At 57.4% G+C, this 21422-nt stretch overlaps 1 protein-coding gene across 9 annotated transcripts in view; it reads left to right on the forward strand.

Moving 5' to 3' along the window:
• TNS3 (tensin 3) overlaps positions 1-15136 on the forward strand; it is a 201825-nt gene extending 186689 nt beyond the window's left edge. For all 9 annotated transcript variants that reach the window (XM_059170656.1, XM_059170657.1, XM_059170650.1 and 6 more), the window contains 7 exons: positions 1043-1138; positions 1786-1863; positions 2360-2437; positions 9611-9779; positions 11159-11227; positions 11330-11356; positions 12645-15136. In XM_059170656.1, the coding sequence (XP_059026639.1) occupies positions 1043-1138; positions 1786-1863; positions 2360-2437; positions 9611-9779; positions 11159-11227; positions 11330-11356; positions 12645-12789 (662 nt within the window). In that variant the 3' untranslated portion in view covers positions 12790-15136. The remainder of the gene's footprint in view (positions 1-1042; positions 1139-1785; positions 1864-2359; positions 2438-9610; positions 9780-11158; positions 11228-11329; positions 11357-12644) is intronic.
• Positions 15137-21422: the final 6286 nt, after the last annotated feature.

Here is a 21422-nt window from a genome sequence, read left to right on the forward strand (position 1 = left end):
GACAGTGCCGTGTGCATGTTCTCGCCTCCCGCTGGGCACAGACCTCTCAGGCCAACCTTGACTCAGCCCGAAGGTGAAGGTTACAAAACATCACCGGTGTCTCTGAAATCTTCACTGGCTGCCTGTCCTCGCCCAGCCCTGGATTTGGCAATTGGCTGTCATGGTGCAGGGGGAGTTAAAGAGGGAAGGGCGTGGCGAGTCAGCACCCACCTCTGGTACCCAGAGACTGGGCCGTGACAGACGTCCAGGACAAATCTGTTCTCTGGGCAGCCAGCGGCTGGCCATCCCACTGAGACACCTGTCCCTGGAGCCTGTGTCCCCTTCAGTGTGGAAGATGCGGATCCTTCTCCCACAGCTGAGGTGGCACGCTGCTCCTTTCCGCTCATGTGTTCGCCACAACCTGCCACAGAGTCGGACCGTCGCCCTTCCTGCCAGCCCTCCCCACCACCCCTGACATGCCCGCTGCTGCTGTCCGTCAGGCTGTGTGGGAGCTGCCCATGGGCCAGGTGGGCGACCAGGCTGACTGCCAGCTGGTGCCACTGTCGGTGGTTTCCAGCTCAGTTGGGTGGTTTTCTGGATGTGCCCGTCTTCAGATGCTGAGGCTGGTGGGGGGCAGCGGCGATGTTCTGTCTGGTCCCAGTGACGGAGGGCTTCCTTCCTGGGGGTCTGCCATGGGGCTCCTGGCTGGACCCTTCCAGCTCCCGTCAGTGGCTTGTTCTCGGGCATCACCTTGCGTCCAGATGCTTCTGGTTTCTCCCGTTACGAGGGGAAGGGTCTAGATGGCATGTTTCTGACTCATCCCTGCACTGGGGATGCTTGCAGAATGTGTGAGGGTCCGTCCCCGGGACCCCTGCACTTCTGGACATGTCACCGTGGGGGGCTCTGCTCTCATCCCCCGGGTGCTGCTTGGCAGCCCACCGATGCCAGCAGCCCGGCTCCGGGGGCCCCTCCCTTTAGCTGGTGCTCTGTCCCTCTCTCCCCTCCTCCCGTGCTCTTATTTGTTAAGTTCTCTTTTTTCTTTCTTTTCAATCTCTCACCGCAGCGGGGGATCTGGCCAATGAACTCGTTCGGCACTTTCTGATCGAGTGTACCCCGAAGGGAGTGCGGTTGAAAGGGTGCCCCAATGAACCCTATTTCGGTAAGTGGCTGTAAGGTCCCACTTGGCATTCTAGCCCACGCCAGAATGGTGTGCACCCCCACTGCTGCCCCGAGAGGCGGGGCCATCCCCTCCCATGCTCCGGGCTCCCCGTGCCCTCCCCCGAGTTACCATCTCTATGATAAACTGGGTGGGGAGTTGTTCTGAAGGCTTTTTCAGACCCAAATACATGGCAGGCAGGTGGCGTCCTCGCAGGCAGGCACGCAAGTGGGGTCTGGGTTAGAGCCGGAGCGATGGCCGTTCCTCTCCGTGAGAGGAGCCCTTGCCGGCCTCGCAGGCTTGCCGGGATGCACCCAGACGCACAGTCCCAGCCTCCAGGAGCACGTGGCAGGGACCACGGAAGCATCTGGGCTGTGGTCCCAGACTCCATCGACGGCCGACATCCTCTGGAGAAGTCGGCACCTGCGTGTCTTGGCCAAGAGTCACCGCAGTTCCTTTACATAGCTTCTAGCTGTCTTGTGGGACTGGTCACGTCACTGAAGCTTTGCACCAAGTCCCGCAATAACAGAGCGTTAGTTCTAAGAGCAGACGCACTCGCCCCCCTGCAGGGGCTTCCTGCAGCGGCATGTGGGTGGAGCGGGCGGTGTGTGGGGCCCCGCTAACCCCCCTCTGCTGTTCACCCTTTCCAGGGAGCCTGACGGCTTTGGTGTGTCAGCATTCCATCACGCCCTTGGCTTTGCCCTGCAAGCTGCTCATTCCAGACCGAGGTACGGGGGGGGGGATCCTCTGTAGGGCCTGCCTGTCCATGTGTGTGTGGGGAACGGCGGTGTCGGGTCCATGAGGACGTGCCCACAGAAGTTGGACCGGAGTCGTCCTCTGTTGTGCGCCCTGTGGGTCAACCCCAAAGAGCGTCCCGTGGTCCAGCCTAGTTGGCAGAGGCAGGCCCTGGTGACGCCGTCACCTCACGTGACTACAGTGTCATTTGGCCGTACTTCCCACATTCCTGGGCAGCCTTGGTGTCATGTGATTGTAGTAGATTCTGTAGTGACTGGTTTACGGGGTAGGTACGTGCGATTCGCTCTCTGCAGTGGTTCCTGAGAGCGGAGAGAGACATCTTACTGGACCGTGTCGCCCCCTCCACCTGCTCAGAACGCCGGGGGTTGTCACCGCCTGGGAACCCAGGCCCCCGAGTGCCACCCTGTTCTAACGGTTCTTCCTCGGGGAGCCGGACTCATGCCTGCGTTTTCTTTCTCCTTCCTGCAGATCCGTTGGAGGAGATCGCCGATAGCTCTCCCCAGACGGCGGCCAACTCGGCCGCAGAGCTGCTGAAGCAAGGAGCAGGTCAGTCGCTGGCTTCGTGTCCGCCGGTCCTAGTTCCTGCGTGGAAAGGGGGTCTCCTTGGGTCTGTGGGTTTCCTTCCTGCTGCGTGCGTGAAGGAGATCCCTTTTGGGGGCCCCCCAGGCTGGGCGCAACAGCGAGTGTGGACGGACAGAGCGAGGCCTCCCCGGGCTGGAAATAACCGCACTGTGGACAAGACGAGAGACTGCGGGAGAAAGCCAGGTCCTGGGTTTTGTTTGGGGAGAAGGCAGGGAGCCAGTTGTGGGGGCCCAGACCCCCCCAGCCGTGGGGGGGGCCTAACTGAGCAGCCGACAGCATCGTCCCATTTGCCCACAACCCAGGGTGACACAGACCCCCGGACAGCGAGTTTGCCTGGGCACCTGTTTTTTTTTTTTTTTTAACTAATAAACTTTATGAAGTTTTAGAGCAGTTGTGGGTTCACGGCAACATTGAGAGGTTTCCCACAAACCCCCTGCCCGATGTTCCGCATTATGGTGTCCCCCGCCAAAGGGTACCTTTGTTCTGTGAACCTATGTTACGCGTTGCTGTCCCCGAGTCTCCACTGGGGCATTTGCTGTCATCAGGGTTCCAGATTGTGGCTGTTTCTAATAGGTGTGCTTTCATATCCCATCGATGTTTTAATTTGCATTTCCATGATAACACGTGACATGGATCTTCTCTTTGCCGCTTATGTCTGTTAAGGTATCTGGTCTGTTTTTTCATTGGGTATTTTTCCTCTTGTTGAATTTTAGAAGTTGTTTGTATATTTTGGAGACCAGTCCTTTATCAAATACGTCTTTTGAAGATATTTTCCCCCAATCTGTGGCTCATCTTCTCATTCTTTTGACATTGTCTTCACAGAGTGGAAATCTTTAATTTTAATGACATCCGGTTTATCTTTTCTTTCTTTCGTAGGTCATGCCTTTGGGGTTGTCTCTAATAAGTTTGTCACCAAATCCACAATGATTTGGATTTTCTTCTATGTGATCTTCTGGAAGTTTTATACTTTTACATTTTACATTCCAGCCTGTGACCCACAGCGAGTCAGTGTTTGGGAAAGGTGTGAGGTGTGTGTTAGCATCCTCCGTGGAAGACGGGACCTCCGCTCCATTGTATTATCTTTATTCTTCGGTCGAGGATCAGCTGACTGTACTTACGCGGGTCTATTTCTGGGCGCCCAGTGTTTTCTACTGATCTATTTGTCTGTTCTTTTGCCCATAACACCGTTGTGACTACTGGCTTTCCAGTAAATCTTCAAATCAGGTAGTGTCAGTCCTCCCCAGGCTGCTTCCCCGTCAAGCATGTGTTGGCTCTTCTTGGTCTTTTGCTTCCATATAAACTCTAGAATTCATTGGCCAATGTCCACAAAATAACTTGCTGGGATTTTTATTGGAGTTGAATTGTATCTATAGATCAAGTTGGGAAGAACTGCCATCTTGACAAAATTGCGTCTTCTTATCCATGAACATGGACTCTCTGTCCGTTTATTTAGTTATTTTGTGTTTTTCATCGAAGTTTTACAGTTTTCCTTGTGACTGTTTCTTGTACCTAATTTTATTAAATTTATACCGAGGTATTTCACCAGGGGCTGCGAATGTACAATGGATTGTGTGTTTAGTTCTAAATTGTGATTGTTCTCTGGTGGGCAGGAAAGGGATCGACGTCTATATTAATCTTGTTTTCTGCATCGTGATGTAAGGACAGTCCCTTGCTCGCTGTTGCCACATTTGATGCAGGCTTCGTGGCCCCAGTGTAGGTGGGCTGTGGATACGGCCAAGGCCACAGGGCTCCTGTGGGTCTGCAGCTGTGAGGGAACCGAGTTCCCCATGGTGGACGTTTGCTCTTGGAAAGGTTGGGAAAGGAATGTCAGCGTCTGGTTGGATCAATAGCGATACCGCGTTATCGGTACCTACCTCACAGCCATGTGTCGGAGGTCAGTGCGATCTACAGCTCTTTTCTTGTTTCTGACTCTGTACGATGCGCATGGTTCTCTCGTGCAGTTTTTCTCTGTGGATCTCCCTGTCACTATGCCTGTTGCTCAGCTAAAATCCATCGCTCTCTCAACAAATAATGGAGTATTGAACTCTTTTCAGACCGTCCTTGAGGGATACGTTCTGTGTGTCCAGAACGAGGGTGACATGCTTTGCGCCAAACAGCAACATGTTAGTACGTGGAGGTCCAAAATGAGGAGCGTGGGCTATGTCAGCCCTGGGTTCAAGTCCAGGCTCTACCACACAGGGTTTGGACTACTCAGCCACGTGGACCTTGACGTGACAATGATAATGATCTTTCCCAACAGCGTGGCTGCAAACACCATGCGAATCAGACATTGAAAACCACCATGGGAGTTGGGACAGGGGCACTCACACAGGTTGTTGTGGTGTTATCCCTGCTGTGTTTGCACGGAAAATGCTCTTCCTGGCCCAGGAGACATGGCCCTTCCTGTGGCCTCACTCTTACCTGGCATGGGCCACAGTGGGGTGCCCGATGTCTCCGGGCTGCATGTGCTCAGCCTGGGGTTTCACTGCCCCCACGTCTCGGCGCTCTGCACTTGGCCCAGGAACCTCTTAGACAAGGCCCTCTTGCATTTCTTCCTCGGCTTCTTGGTTACCGTTTTTCCCAGTTAATGTCCAGTTAATAAATGTATCAGTGCATTCGCTAATCATTCTTAGGAACCATTGTGGCCCTTGTGGTTGGATATTACAGCTTCTCCTACTCCGGCTTATCAATGATCTAACTTCACAGTCTTGTTGAAGAGCGCCTGGCAGGCGCCAGTAGTGTTAGATCATGTGCTGTTCTGAAGAATGGCAGATCCCAGGACTCGAGGCGGGCCCTGGAGACCACATGTGAGCCTCGGAGCTGTGCATTAGCACATGACGGCACGATGCCTGTGTCCTTTTAAAATTGCATGTTTCTAAGACGTCCGCGCAGCTTATTTCATGGGGGACAAGGCAAGGCGTGGAATCAGGACACGGATCCGTGTCTCGAGTGAGGACAAAACAGCCGTGAGCTCGCAGAGGCCCTGCGGTTATTGGAAAAAGCATAGGAAGGCAGTCAGACTGCCCCATCAGCGATCGCCTCGAGGGAACTGATTTTTTTCCCCCAGATTAAATTTTTTTTCTTTAAGATTTTATTTATTTATTTGACAGACAGAGGTAACAAGTAGGCAGAGAGGAGAAGCAGGCTCCCCGATGAGCAAAGAGCCCTACGTGGACCCCAGGATCATGACCTGAGCTGAAGGCAGAGGCTTTAACCCACTGAGCCACCCAGGCGCCCCCCACCCGCAGATTAAATTTTGTGAGTGTCCTCATTCACCCCAGGGCTTGAATTGTCCTGTGTGGACAATTCACGGGTTCCTGCTTCCCGTCAAGCTGAGGGAGCAGCACTCAGGAGTGTGAGCAGACACGGGCAGCCCTGGTGGGGGGCGGTGCACGCTACCCTCCTCTCCGGTGGCCAAGGGCTTTCTGGGTTATTCCTATCTCTGACTGTTGGCGTTTTGTCTCTTCTTTGGTGGCGTTGAAGCCGTGGGATACAGTCCATCCCGAGAAGAAGGGACAGACCTCTTGCACATTTCCCAGAAGTGTTACGCTGTGTCCTTAACTTACCAGATTGTGAAGGATATTTTCTTTATAAAAGCAGTAGAAGTTCTTTAAATTAAGAAAAGGAAGGCACGCCCGGGTGGCTCAATCCTTAAGCATCTGCCTTCAGCTCAGGTCATGATCTCAGGGTCCTGGGATCGAGCCCTACATCGGGCTCTCTGTTCAGCGGGGAGCCTGCTTCTCCCTCTCCCTCTGCCTCCCTCTGCTCCCCTCTGCTCATGCTCTCTTTCTGACAAATAAATAAAATCTTGATTTAAAAAAAAAAAAAAAAAGGAGACTCGGAAGAGAGAGGAGAAAGGTGAACTGCCAGAGGCCAGACACCCTGGAAGTTTTTCTGTATCTCGCTCCAAGTAAGAAGTTCTCCCTTTCATCCACACACCACACAGGTCTCGTTTCCAGCAGCTGCACAATGGTCTGTCTTATTCCTGCTTCTTGATACTAGAAACAACCCTTGGGAGGCTGCCTTTCCTCATTATGTCCTTGTCTCTGAATCTTGCATTGCCACCTTCGGACCCGGGTTCCTGGACGCAGTAGGGCTGAGGGAGGCTGTGTGTCCCTGAGGCTTTGTTTCCTGTGGGTATGACAGGTGCGGCCCCGTTCACAGGAGGCAGCCCTGCTCCACAAGCCGACCCCCACCCCTGGCAGGGCCATCAGGTAGAATTAGATGTTGGTGTCCAGGCTGTGTAGACAAACCCTGGTCACCCTGTGCTCCCCCTCCCCACTGGAGAGCAGGGCTCCGGGACCCGTGTGCTTGGCAGACCCACCCCGGCTGTGGTTTGGCAAGGGACAGCTTCCCTCCTCTGCTCTGAGGAAAGACCCCATGGCTCTGCTGTCAAGGGTGAGATTCCCCATGCCCCGACTCCTTATTGAAAGGGCCGTGTGTGGTTCCACAAGGGCTGGTGGGAGCCCGTTCTTTAGACCCAGGCTGTGCCCGTTTTGTGGGATTCACTGCAGTTAGATCAGAATTCCTCATCTTGATTTTGGAAATGCTCACAGGAATGCTCATGAAATCGAAGGCAGGCCATCCACCCTCCGAAAATCACATGGTCTTGAAGTTTCCAGGCACCCGTCCAGTTCCTGCTCAAACACGCACACTTTCCTTGTATACTCGTGACGATAGCGGGACGTGGTTTTATCCTGCTTTCCCATCCGCCTCTCACGTCTTTCTGGTTTTGTGAACAGTTGACATACCATCGCTGCCCAGGCCTGCGGCACACAGCTAGAGGGTTTGATGATCTAAGTTTCGAGGTGGTCACCTCCAGAGGCTCAGATCGTGTCCATCTTCTCATGCAGATACAATACAAGGAGGAAAGGAAAGAAAGGTTCTTCTTGTGCGAGAAATCCTAGGACTCACTCTCTTCATGTGTTTCCCGTGGGCCACACGGAGCGTCGGCTGTGGCTGCCACACCCCCCTTTCCCATTTTCTCATCGCCGTACATGCGGCATGACCCCCGTCTGCTGGCTGCTCAGTTTTCCCTGGGGATTCATCAATCCATTCCATTTTCCTGCTAAGTCAGCACGTGCCTCCAGTATCCCCACCTCGGAGATGGTTGTCTGCCGTGGTTATGGAAGATTTCTCCTTCTGAGTCTTCTTGGAACGGGACCTATGGGACTCCGAGCCTCCTGATAAAGATAGCCACGTTATCCGGAAGGACAGTCAGGGTTGACCCGGCATTTCATTGGAGCGTGGTGGGCATGGGGCGCTGGGCAGTCACGGTCATAATGAACCAGCATGCGCTCTGTCCTGAGACGACCCGTGTAAACCCCTCAAGTCCAGGTGGCAGCTGGAGTGCGGGTCACCCCCAGTCCTGCCGCTTCCCTCAGGTCGGTACCAATCAGCCGGAGGGAGCAAGTGCTTCTGCGACTCCTGCCCACACCCCAAGCATCCCTCTGGGTGAGAGTGCACAGGTGTGACCTTCTGAAGGTGTGTCTGCTGTGAAGACAGGCACATGGTGTCATCCGCAGGCATTACCTGTGGCTGAGGGCGCTCACACTCAGCCTGCAGGCCTCACGGTAGAATCCACAGCGCACGCTCGGGAACATCTGGCGTGTCTCACTGAGCGCGCCCCATCGACATTGCGGCAGCAGCAGAAGCAGCACAGAGCTGTGGCAGTGTGAACACCCAGGGGCTGCGAGGCTGCTGGACCGCTTCTCGGGGTCTCCAGGCCACTGTGCCCTCTTCCGCACAGGACAGGTGCAGATGGGCGGAGATGGGCTCTGGAAAGTGCTCTCCACAGCCCGAGATGCAGGGATCGTCCTCAGAGTGCACAGCATTAGCAGAGCCCGGAGGCCCGAAAACGGTTGCATTTGAGATAGGAAGTTCCCTGTCACGGCTGCCTGGCGGCACAGGGCGTTTCTGGCTGGTACCGGGTTGCCGTCTCAAGCTGCTCTTGGTGAGGGCAAGGGAGTGGTTCAGGGAACTTTGTAGGGGAAAGCTGGGGTCTCGGAGGAAACTCACTGCTGATGGCGAGTTCGGGGCTGTGCCCCTAGAGGAAGTGGGGTCACCCCCTGCAGTGAGCATGGCTGGCTCCGTGCAGGGTGGACAGTCTCGCTGAAGACCCCATCCGCCGGCCTCAGGCTGCGTCCTTCCCGAGAGGCTTTCTAGAATCTGCTCCTTCCCTTCTCCTGGGCCTTTCCACTTGGGCCTCTGCAGTGGCTCTGATGATAATTCGGTTCTGGTGGTTTTTCCCCGTGACCTCAGTGGGACCCTGGCCAACATGCTTGTCACACTCAGCAACCCAGGATCAAGGGCGGAGCACCGCATTCCGATGAACTCGGTGCAGACCCAGGTCTTGCTTCTGAGACCCCCGGGCTTTGAAGATGAGCTGTGATTTGCCACCTTTGCCTAGAGGCCAGCAGGGGCTGGGCGCTCGCAGGCCACGGACACTCGGGTGGAGCCTGGCGTCCAGCAGGGCAGGCGTCATGGGCAACTGTTTTCTTAGGGGTGGTGGGGGGTGGAAGGGACACATTCTTGATGGCTGGCCAGGTGGGGCCTTGACTCCTGCTGGGAGGGAGCAGTAGGCAGAGTCCTGAGCATCTCAGGTCAGGCCAACCTCACACGCACCCTGAAGTCCCATGTCCGCCTCTGTGTGAGCTGCAGGGGTCTCAGAGGGCCATGGGCTACTCGCCAAGCCCTGCTCAGACTTGACAGTCGAATTCCCCACCCGCAAGAAGCCCCAGCCCCATGGCATAGCGGGGATGTGACCCAGACAGGACGGGCCGACCCGCGCCTTCCTCACACAGCCTTTGCTCTGAGTCCGATGCCTCACGCATCGTCCCTGCTGCTCTGGGTGCTGCAGCTTCCAGCTCCATGTGTGGACGCTTCTGTGGGGTGCTGGCCCTCAGGTTTCCCTCTTGCATGTTCCCTGACCGGCAGTGTTGCTGCGGACCCACACCGGCAAGGAGGTGGGGAGGGGTCTCCGGCCCCAGTGGGGACGCAGCGACAGGGACAGCGGGAGGCTCCCGGGATGGGGCCTCTGGGCGCGTGTGTACCGCATCCTGCTCCATCCACATCTGTGGAATCGGTGACCAAGGGCTTTGCCTCCGGTGAACACCTGCTTCCCCGGGTGTCTTCCAGCCTGCAACGTGTGGTACCTGAACTCCGTGGAGATGGAGTCGCTCACCGGCCACCAGGCCATCCAGAAGGCCCTGAGCCTCACCCTCGTTCAGGAGCCGCCTCCCCTGTGCACGGTCGTGCATTTCAAGGTGTCGGCCCAGGGCATCACCCTGACGGACAACCAGAGGAAGTGAGTGTGCCTGGGCCCGGGCTGCAGGTGGGGCTTCTGGGCACCTGGTCAGACCTCCCACCAAACTGCGCGTCCCTGGGACGTGGCTCTGGATGCGTCCCTCATCGGCACACCCCGTCCTTCGGGACCTCCCAGGACTTGCACGTAAACCGTGGACATTTGGCCCGAGGTCATTCTTCTTGAGAGTCAGTAAAATTGTAATAAAAAAGAAAAGGGGGAAAGGTTTGGACCTTTGAGTGTCTCACCCACACACGAGTATAGTTTTTAAACAGAAAAACCTTTTAATGTGATTCTGTTAAAACACTGGGAGACGGTGGTAGAACCCCCTGTCTTTGGTTCCATGTCATTCCATCTGATTGGTGGTCGTCCGTTTCGACGCTGCTAGGTGTTACTTCAGTATCTAGATAATGAACCATAACGTAACCATCAGTGATACATTAAGACTAGCTAACTTTAGTGACAGTTACTCTCAATTGTCTCTCTGCTGTGTAGTACATTACGATACTAAATGTTCTCTACATGGTGTTGGAATATGTAGAGAGCAATGTTTCGGTGGCTTTCAGCAGAGCTGCTCCTGAGCGTCTTCTACCTAGCAGATGTCCCAGGAACATGTAGGGCCACAGGCAGGAACATAGTAGGGCCGCAGTCCAAAGGGGGAGCCGAGTCAGGTGCACGGACCACAGCTTACATGCCCCTCCTCCCAGCAGAGCCCCTGGCCTCAGGGTCAAAGGATTTCCAATGCACTTGTTATTCATTTGTTATGGAAACAGCCCTGTGTGGTTACTGAAAGAGCCGGTCCTCAGCCATAAAGGCAGAGGGATGGCAGGAGTGCCATGGGGCACAAGGGCAGCCCATTGGCTCCAGCCAGCAGGCAGCGCTGTCCCCAGGGCAGCCCCAATCTGCCCTTCACATCCGCCTCACAGCTAGTCTGTATGTTCACAATGAGCCGTCTGCTCCATCCCCCTGTCTGACGTGGGCTCCGGTCCCTGCCTGGACACCCTATGCCCAGCAAGGAAGGTTCACTGGACATGGTCTTTGGCTGGACACCGTCTGCGGTTCTCGGGCAAGCACAGGAAGGCTGGGCTCCCTGGTTCTCCAGGGCCGTGCCAGGGCTCTGGGGCTTGGTCCTGAACCCCACGCAGCCAGCAGGGGCACAGTGTTGCTCTGCTCTGTGCATCCCTCTTGCCAAGAACCAACTTTTCCAATGCCGCTCAGCCCTGCATCCCTTCTGCCCGTTTCTGACCGGCGTCTGTGTGTTCTTCTCTCCAAGTAATCGAGTCACCCTCCGTCTGCCTCTCCTTCTGGGGAGCCTGCACCGTGCGTCACTGTCCCCCTCCCGCCCACTAATAGAACCGTGTCCCCCGACCCTGTCCCGACAGGCTCTTCTTCCGGAGGCACTACCCCGTGAGCAGTGTGATTTTCTGTGCGTTGGACCCACAGGACAGGAAGTAAGATAATCTCTGTTTGTATCAAGCAGTGCGCATGCGTCTTTTGCTTGTTAAGCGAATAAAGACGTTAACGTAACTCTTCCTCTCCTTTCTGTTTGCAAGGTGGATCACAGATGGACCCTGCTCCAGGTGGGTTCCCGGACGCCGGCGCCCTCCCCGGCACAGACCAAAGTACATGACCTTACTGAGTTCCTGCAAGGGTTTCCCATAGGGAAATGAGAGAATCGTGCCAGCGCGTTCATGGCTTAAATACAGGGAAGCGCGTCCTTCTGTAGGAAGGGCCTCCTGGGGTTTGCTTTCCCACTCGCTCCTCCCTGAGATGCACAGTTCCCCAGGGCCGCAGCGTGGAGCCAGTCGCATGGCTTTTTGGGCCCTTCGGGGCAGGAGCGGATGGCAGGTGCACAAGTTGGGGTAGAGGAAGGGTGTCCCTTGTGAGCAACAGTGACCCGGTGCTCAGCGTTTTGTAGACGCAGGGGGGAACATGGTTTCCGCTGCCCTGGCCCCGCGGCAGGACAGTCCCACTGGGCAGCGGTGTTCCCGGAATCTTCTGGAACCTTCCGGAGCTGTCTGCACCCTTCAGGCCGGCTTCCTCCATGTAACCTAAATCCGATTGCCGGGAATCGCTCGAACCACACGGGTCCCACCCTGGCACCCCGTTCACGGTCCTGTTTGTCTCAGGATCTGACAAAGTGCTCAGAGGCCCCGGCTCTGGCATGTGGGACTGGCGGTGTTCCCGTGTGTGGAGTGTGCTACCCCCTCCTAGCTCCTCGAGCCACACCCTCTCGTGGCTGGGAAGCCGCGCCACTGGAATAGATGAATCCCTTGTTTTTCCAAGAGGGAGCAGGGCAAGTTTCCTGGGGACAGCAGAAGTCCCTGTGCGAGGGTCAGGGCTCACGGAGGCTCATTTGGAGAATGGCCCCGATTCCTCTAATAGTTAGACGTGCTGTTCTTTTAAACCATTTCCTTCCTTACCTGTAGTTTGTAACTGGGGTGTAGGAGGTCCAAGGGCAGGAGTGTGGGACATCCAGACAGGGGCCCTCACCTGAGCCTCCTGTGACCTGATTGCCCTACCCCAGTACCGGAGGGACCTGGCCTCCTCTGGGAGAGTCAGGCCACCAGCCGTGTGGGGGCTCTGGGACCCGCCCTGACCTGAGTCTGAGGGATCCTGGCCAGGAGAGGCCTGGGGCAGTGGCCAGGGTGTTGGCCGGGGCTGGGGCAGTGGCTGGGGCAGTGGCCAGCCATGTACCTGCCGTACCTGGGGGCTTGAGGGGTGGACAGGTGTGGGCAGTGTCTGGCTGAGTGGCGGTGAGTGGTGAGTAGAGGTTGTGGGGGTGCAGGGGGAGTACACGGAGGTTTGCACCCACTCTCAGACCTTGTGGGACGCTGGCATGCTGACCTCCCACCTTCTCTGTTACAGAGTCTTCGGGTTTGTGGCCCGGAAGCAGGGCAGCGCCACAGATAACGTGTGCCACTTATTCGCAGAGCATGACCCCGAGCAGCCTGCCAGTGCCATCGTCAACTTTGTGTCAAAGGTCATGATTGGCTCCCCTAAGAAGATCTGACCCCTCCCAGCCCAAGACCGCGCGGGGCTGGAGCGTCTGCTGCCGGCATCTGGCCAGCCTGACGTTCCAGCCCCACGAGGGCCGGGGGCTTCTCCTCCGGCTTCACAGACCCGAGGACACACAGCCCCTCGTCTGCTGTCCTTCCCCGAAACACTGCTTGCCAGCACATCTCTGTAGCCAAGTGCTTCCCGGGTGGAGGAAAGTGGGATCCACGCAGCAGGGCCGAGCGAGGACGCGGGTCCCCGTGCCCCTTGCACGCTGGCATTGATGGGAAGGAGTGCATCCAGCCCCTGGACGGCAGCCCTGGGTGACCGGGGGTGCCACCAGCCACGCGGAGGGGCTCCGTCCATCCAGCACCGGGGGAGGCCTCTCTCCCACGACAGAGACACTAGCTCACCGAGAAGGGGATGCATGTTTGCTGAAAGTCCGTGCAGGTCGGGCCCTCCCAGAAATCCGGGGGTACGAGCTGGGGGGAGGGGACATGCTGGCTGCGAGGACCAGGAAGGCCACCTGGTCCCTGGGGAGGGCACCGAGCTGCCCGAGCACCCCGGCCTGGTGGGCAGTGGTGGCTCTGGCCTCCCGCTCTCGCTCTGGCTCCGAATGGGGTCTCGTCCGTGAGATGAGAAGGAACATGGACATGAAGTGTCTTTTTGTGTAATTTATATTCTACTTATGCCAAATTATTTATGGTAAATTGCTGGGCAGGAGGGGTCCCGGTGCTGCGAGCTGCCAGGCCGAGCCTGTGCCCACGATCCGGGGCCATGTCCCCAACAGGCCAGCCTCAGCAACCTTGACCTCCCCAAAGCTCACTGGGGGATGGTTCCCGTCCGGCAGGCAGGTGACAAACTTTCTGGGGAGGAAGGTTCCGGAGAGCGGGTCACATTTGGGCAGAGACTCGGCCCTGCTCTCCCAGGCAGTTCTGAGCCCTCTGAGCCGTTGGCCACTTATCCCGACCTCTGCGGCCCCCGTCTGGGATCCTGCATTTCCGGCATCCTGAGCAGAGGAGGAAGATAAGGAATCCCAGTTCTCCGAGGCTGTTAGTGGCCGAGAGCCGCGCCCCTGCGTCTCCGAGCTACCGAATCCAGATGCCAGTCATGCCACGGCTTCTACGGGTCCCCCAGGATGGACCGGGGGCTCGGTCTCCCCCCACACAGCCCAGGCACCCCATGGCTCTGGGCTCCCAGGAGCTGCCCGCTCTGCCCAAGACCAGCTCTTTGGGCCCCCCCGGGCGTTGCCAGCAGGCATCACTCCAGCGGTGCGAACGTGATGTTCTGTGTTAAGTGGGTCCAAGACGGATGTGGGGAAGCACAGAGCAGAAAGCCTCATGTTGCCAGGCGTCCGACGCAGGTGAAAGTGGGGGACGCATCTGCCGTCCGGCTCTCTCCATGCCCCAGACACAAGTGCCTCATTTCTGTGCCAAATGTTTGCCTGGTCTTCACAGACCTCTTCCCTGACAGGTGTCGGTGTGGCTGTGTGGGACACATTAGCGTCTCCTGGGGACCCTGGGGACGTGGTCCTCAGCAGAGGCGGCTGGCATCTCGGGATTCCATTCATGGCAGAGATTCGGCCAGAGGGGACCCGAGATGCCGTCCCCAAGATGCACCTCATCCCGAGATGGCTTCTACCCAGTTTGACCCAAAGACCGCAGGTCGGGTCCCTCACCCTTCCCATGAAGAGAGGGCTAGTTTAGAAACGGAGTGCGGGTGGGTGACCCGGCCTCTGGGTCCTCCCATACAGTCCCTGTCCCGAGCGCTCAAGAAGCCACAGCCCCTCGCTCGTGAGGCAGACCGGCCGCCTGTGGCTTTTCCTGGCCGCAGCCAGGATGTCAGGAAGTCTGCTTCCCGGTTCCTGATGAGCCGGCGTGGCAGGTTTCTTTTCCTGTTACACGTGCGTCATGCGACGCAAGAGGAACCCGGGAACTCGGGGCTCCGAACTCGGGGATCCCCACCCCCACCCCCACTCAGGCTCGGGGCCACTCTGTGGAAGGTGCGTGGCCTCCGGGCGCTGGCGGGCAGGGGGTCCTGTCCCGGGGAGGTCCACAGTCCCCACCGCCTCACAGCCAGGGTCCTGTTAGCTCGCTCATTAACCGGTCGCTGTGTCCTCCAGTGTTAACCTGGCACCGGGGTAAGCCACACCGAATTTAAGGTCTCCGCATGTACCCTCGGCGTCAAAGACCTCGCATCTCCTTAGCGGCCTTATTGTTAGTGGGTATTTTTACTTTTCTTATATTGTAAAGAATATATCCAGTATGTAAATGAATGTTCTATAAACCCTTTGTATAGTCGTTTTCTCTGCTTTTCAGATACAGTCTCTATTCAGAGTATAATAAAATTATCAACGTGGTAAAGCCTCGGGGAGAATGGACTTTGTTGTGTTGAGTAGAAGTACCCAGAGGGGGTGTGCCTCTATGAGCTTACGTGTGTGTATGTGTGTTCACGCGTGTGCATACACGTGTTTCAGTGGGGGTTTTATGGAGTGTTGGATTTGGTTATAAATTCACATACGGGGGCACCTGGATGGCTCAGTAGGTTAAGCCTCTGCCTTCGGCTCAGGTCATGATTTCAGGGTCCTGGGATCCAGCCCCGCATCGGGCTCTCTGCTTAGCAGGAAGCCTGCTTCCCCCCCTCTCTCTCTGCCTGCCTCTCTGCCTACTTGTGATCTCTGTCAAATAAATAAATTTAAAAATTCTAAAAACTATTAAAAAATAAATTCACGTATGTTTTGCCTTGGGCATCTATTTTGAAAAATAACATTCAGAGATTTTTTTTTTAAGATTTTATTTATTTATTTATTTATTTATTTATTTATTTATTTGACAGAGAGATGACAAGTGGGCGGAGAGGCAGGCAGAGAGAGAGGAGGAAGCAAACTCCCCGCTGAGCAGAGAACTTGATGTGGGATCGATCCCAGGACCCAGAGATCATGACTTGAGCCGAAGGCAGAGGCTCAACCCACTGAGCCTCCCAGGCACCCCACATTCAGAGATACTAAGAATTTAATTGCAACATGTACTATTGCGCCGAGGACCTGACTTCTGATGTTCAGCCCCGAGGGGACCTTCCAGGTGTCTACAGGGTGGGGGCTGGACCCGAGTGTGCCGTCCGGTGGACTTATCTGTTGCTGCACCGGATGCAGGTGTCGCCCAGCACCCCTCCGGGGGGCTCCACCATCAGATGGGGCTCATCATGCTGGCTTTTTGCATTCCGGGGTCCGGGCTCCCTTTCCCTGGCTGACCTCCTTCCTGAGTTAGGTGATGGGGACCCAGGACCCATGGCCCTCATGCTGTCTGCGTCCTAAAGCCCTGAGCCACACTGTCTTGGGGCTCTCAATGGGTGCATGGTCACTGGGCTCCTCAGGCAGTGCCTTCCTTCCCCCATAAAGGCTGGGGTGACTGCTCCTGCCCCAGCCAGGGGCCTAAGGCAGAAGAGACACACTTGGAAGAGTTTCATCCAGAAGGATGTTTCTAGGGGGGTGGCGGGGCTGGACCCCGACCACTGTCACAGAGTAAAAGTGGGCAAGGCTCCGATCCGACAGCCACTAGCGTGGGCTTTCCAGGAGCACTGTGTGGATGGGTCACTGTGGCCTGGAGCCCACCCAGAGAATTCCCACCACCAGGTCCTAGCCCGGGCGGGAGCTTGTGCATGGATTAACTCCGTGCTCATCACTCAGCGGCTACCACTGGTGGACATGCTGGGGATGGGCGCCTGGTCTCACCCATTGGGACCCAGATCTATTGGACATGGCTGCTTGTGCCCACCCTCTTGGGCCCTGGATCTATTAGTGGTGGGCCCTCCACCTGCCCAGTCGGGACGCTGCATGTTTTGGTGGTCACTGCCCAGGTCCCATCCACTGGGGACCAGGATCTACTGAAGATGAACACTGCTGTCCCATCTGCTGGGGATCTAGGAGCGATGAACAATGGGTGCCCGGGCCCAGCCCCCTTGGGCTGTGGATCTATTGGAGAGGGTGCCTGGGTCCCGCCCACACTGGACCCAAGGATCTGTTAGTGATGTGCATCAGGGGTCTCGCCACCGGGGGACCCTGGATCTACTGGAGATGAACACCTGGCCCTGCCCACTGGGGACGTCATGTCGTATCCTCCATCGGGTTTCTTGTTTCCCCTCGAGGTATGTGTGTGGTCGTGGGCCGAGCTTCCGCAGGGTCTCTGGTCACGTTTCACAGAGCAGACTCCAAGTGGTATTGGAGCTTCCAGGTGGACTTGGGGCCCTGGGAACACGGATGGAGGGACATTTCATGACACAGGGATTGGCTGTGTCTGGACATGCTTGGGTTGGGCAAGGCTGTTGAGTTGTAACAAGAGAAAGCTCCAAGAATGAATGGCCATAAGATTCCAGAGGAACCAGAGGCCAGAATTTGGCAGAGCGAGAATCAAAACACAGCCAAACTACATGCTGTTCACAAGCCTGGGCTGGGGTCACAGTACGGGCGGGGGAGGTGGGCCCCCAAAGCCCTTTGCTTATGGGAGGGCGCCCGCAAAAGGCATCTGCCAGGACAACCCAGTGGACCATGAGGCTTCTTTGTCCCCATGCATCTGAGACAGCGAGGTGGGGGGAGGGGGGAACACCAGCAGGATGTCCTGCCCCCTACCAGGAAGCACACTTTGTCTCCCACTGTCCCGGGATCCCCCCAAGAAGGCGAGGCCAGGGAAGCTGAGCCACGGGTCCCCCTTCTCTACTACCAAGATACCTGTGCCCCCGGCCCCCACCCAGGCAGCCACATCAGGACTGTGGGGGCCACAGCACCATGTAAACCGCACGGGCCAAATCTCGTGGCATCTCTGTGGCGACTGGACTTTCCTCAAGGGCACGGCACATGCTGGTTCTCCAGCCCCAGCACGGATCAGTCGGACGTGGGACCCAGAGTCTCCTGACTTCACAGCCGAAACGTCCTGGATGCGACGGACAATCCCCCGTGCGCCAAGAACCAGGACACGTGGGATGATCCGATGCGGGATGACCCAGAGAGCAGGCTTCTGGGAGCACTCGAAAGCCTTGTTCCTACAGCGGGAGGACAAAACAGAGAAGCCACTGCAAAGAGGAGGGATGCAAAGGAGGAGACCCAACCCAGAGCTGAAGAGCACCGCACAGGAGGGGTGCTCATGGGAGGACGGGCCGCGGACGGGAGGAGACGGGAGGAGACCGGAGGGTCCGTGAGCTCCGGGCCAGGGGAGGGGAGCTGCACCCGCCCAGCCGACCCAGGAATCCGGCGGCTGCCGGGGCCTGTCCAGAGGCCCTCCCTGGTGTCATTGAGTCCCCGGAGAGGGGCAGGACAGGGGGACGAGGGAGCGGCTGAGGCAGCCCCCGCAGATCCCAGATTCCTCACGCCCCTGGCCTGCAGACTCAAGAAGCTGAGTGAGCCCCGAACTAGAGGAACGGCGGCAGCCGAGGTCCTGCAAGCATATGCTTCCACCGACCAAGGGCCCGTCCTCTGGAGATGCAGGGAGAGCGGACGTCCATGGGGAAGGAAAGCTCGATGGGGTTGCCGGGAGGCCTGCAGAGGCTCTTTGTGAAGAAAGGGAACCATCCAAGACTGAGACGTGGAGCCCCAGGAAGGAAGAGGGAAGGGGGAGAGCAGGAGACTCCCAGGCTGTATCATCACGTGTCACTGGTGATTGAAACAGCAGCTCTGGGGCCCCTGGGGTACTTGGTCGGTGACCCGTCTGCCCTCAGCTCGGGTCATGATCTCAGGGTCCTTCCTGGGATCGAGTCCTGCATCGGACTCCCTGCTCAGAGGGGAGCCTGCTCCCCACGCCCCCACCCCCGCCACCGCTCATGCTCTCTCTCTCAAATAAAAAAAAAAAAATTACAAGATCTTAAAAAGACCTATCAGGTCAACGCTAATTTTAAAAATCAAGCCACTGTTTTCACGTCTGACGAAGTGTACTTCAGGGCACAGAACAGGACATGTGTCCTACAGTCATAACGGCCCCGTCCCCCAGGAGGACAGAACCCCCTGGACATGCCCCCGCCAAACACAGAGCCTCAGTGGGGGAAGCCAGAGCTGGCGGAGCCGAAAGGACAGACAAACCCAGAGCTGTGGGCGGGGGGCTCGACACCCCCTTCTCAGCAGCAGAGAGAACTCGACAGAAAGTCCGTGGGATGCAGGAACGCTGGCAACATGAGCAGCCGGTAGGACCCAACACACAGACGTGGGCTCCCCACCCACAGCCACGACATCCCTGTGTTCAAGAACCCTGGAAGGCTCAGCAGGACAGGCCGTAGTCTGACCACCCCCCCCCCAAGTGGCGGGGAGGAGAAGGGGTGCAGGCTGTCTGGGAAGAGCTCGTGGCTTTCCAGGCCCTGGACGGCACCCAGCCTCTGGCCGGACAAGGAGGCAGAGAAAGACATTGCAAGTTGAGCACCTACGGTTTGCCAAGGGCGGTACCAGCCCTGTTAGCACTGGTGGATGGGTCCAGCGTCCCTGGGAGGCGGTGCCCAGGCAGTCCCCACTGGTTGCAAACCGGGGTAGGAGCACCCTGCTGTCGGCTGGCGGGGACCCCACACGGAGGACCCGAGTGACCCGGCTGATGGGGGACCATGTCCAGGGTTGGAGCCGCAGTGGCCGCCCCTGCCCTGTAGGGGGCGGGGAAGAGCCCAGCGACCCGTCTGCCTGTCCACACACCGCCGCAGGTGGCCATAGGCAGGTGGCCCTCCCCCATTTACAGGTCACACGCTCGGGGTGGAGAAGTTCGGTAGCTCAGCCACTGCCCAGGATGCAGGCCTAGAAGAAAGAGCCCAATAGTTTCTAGCTGCCCCTTTCTCAGGTGGGTGTCCTTCGGTCCCAGGCAGGCAGCCCCGAGCCCGGCTCCCCAGAGGCTGACCCTGCCCACCCTCCCCCTGTGAGCGATGTCCTGACGACAGGCTCCTCCCGCTGCACTTTGCCCTCTTCTGGACAAGAAGGTTCCCCTGAACCGCCATCCGTAGTGTCCCGGGATTTGGACTGGATCCAGGCGGTGCCCCCATGTTGCCGGCGGCACTGCCCCCTGGTGGAAGGCCTGGCTTCCTGCAGCACGGAGCAACACCCAGAGACCTCAGAGTCCGTCAGCAGGGGCCTGCAGGCCAGAGACACCCCCCACCCCTCCCCCGGGAGTGGAAGGATGCGGGTTGTTCCGATGTTAGGAGCGTGGATGCCCGGCCTGGCGTCCGGTCTGGGCTCTGGCACGCACTCGCTCTGTGGCTGGGGCAGCCCCTCGACTGCTGCCTCCGAATGAATGTGGCAGTCGGGCTGTCTCCGTCTTAGTGGGCACAGGCGCTGACGTGGCAAAACTGGTGAGCTCGGAAGAGAGGAGAGTGGGCCCTTCTGCCCTCTGCACACCGCCCTGCCCCTCTGGTGCGAGGCCCCCAGCCGCGGGCCCGCCATCCGTGCGCGCGGATTATAGGCGTAAAGGAATTCCAGGACATAACACAGAATAAGCGTCCTCCATAGAGTGACGGAAATGTCCTAAAATTGGGATGGCAGTGAGCTGCAGGAAATGGGGCCCAAACCTTCGACTCTTACCTTCCCGCTGGGTGACTTCACATGCGTCATATCTCAAGAACGCTGTCACAAAAATAAAAACAGAGAAGCATCTAGAAGAAGAGTGAAGACAGACATGACAAACCTCTGAGACACAGGCTCAGATCCAAGTGTCTCCGCGAGAAGGGAGCGGGGACCTGGCCTGCGGCACAGGGGTGACTGGGGAACCAGGAGAAAATGGCCTTTCTCTGTCAGTCTTCTAGCTCGTGTTGATTTCGAGAACTAAAACATGCCTGCCAGCCCGTGGAGGCCAGTGTCAGGCTCCTCTGTGGTTCAGGAACCCCTGGGCACCTGCAGGACAGCAGAGGGAACGGGAGGAGACTTGGAGAGAGGTTGGCCCCCAGACATAATGGGGGGCTCTGAACGGGGCAGCTGCTCTCCCAAAGACCTGAGTTGAGCTTTCCAGTGTCACCTTAGATTAAGAAATCCCGCTCTGCAGTAGGATTTCCCAGGGGCTCATAGGTGGGCATCCCTGTTCCTGGCTAGGAAAGGAGGAGCTGATGTGTCTATAGCCTCCCTCCATCACTGGGAACCTGGGGACTGGTTCTGGACAACAGAGTGAGAATTTGGCCCAGACGCAGGTCTAGACAAAGTGGTGGCCGGGGCTTGGACCTGGGTTGCAGCCCCCAATGTAGGGGGAGACCTGTGGCACTGGGAGAGAGCCGGTGGCGGTGGGGGGGGGGGATGTCTTCAGTCTTGGATCTCTCACTGCCACCCAACAGGATAAATAGGTCTGAGCCTGTAGAGCCAGAGCCGGAAGAGAGAGGCAGTGATTTCCTGAAGAAAACTTTGCCCAGGTCCAGCGAGGTACAGACCCATTGGCATAGAGGCTTGGAAAACCCTCAGAGGTACTTGGAGAATGGTCAGCCTTTGCTGGGAACCAGGGTGGGTCAGAGCCCATCTAGGAACACCTTTCCTCTCCCTTCCCTCTTCCTTCTAAAGTACCTCCTGAGGGTTCAGTAGTGAATTCTCAGGGAGGGAGAACAACACTGAGTCAGAGAGACACTTGAGCTCTTGCAGGAATCTGCATGTCCTTGACACGAAACTGGACTGTTTTCCACAATTGCAAGTGACTGTGGGACAGTCACTTTTTATTA

Source organism: Mustela lutreola, chromosome 4 (assembly GCF_030435805.1).
Source record: "Mustela lutreola isolate mMusLut2 chromosome 4, mMusLut2.pri, whole genome shotgun sequence".
In the NCBI taxonomy this organism is placed as follows: Eukaryota; Metazoa; Chordata; class Mammalia; order Carnivora; family Mustelidae; genus Mustela; species Mustela lutreola.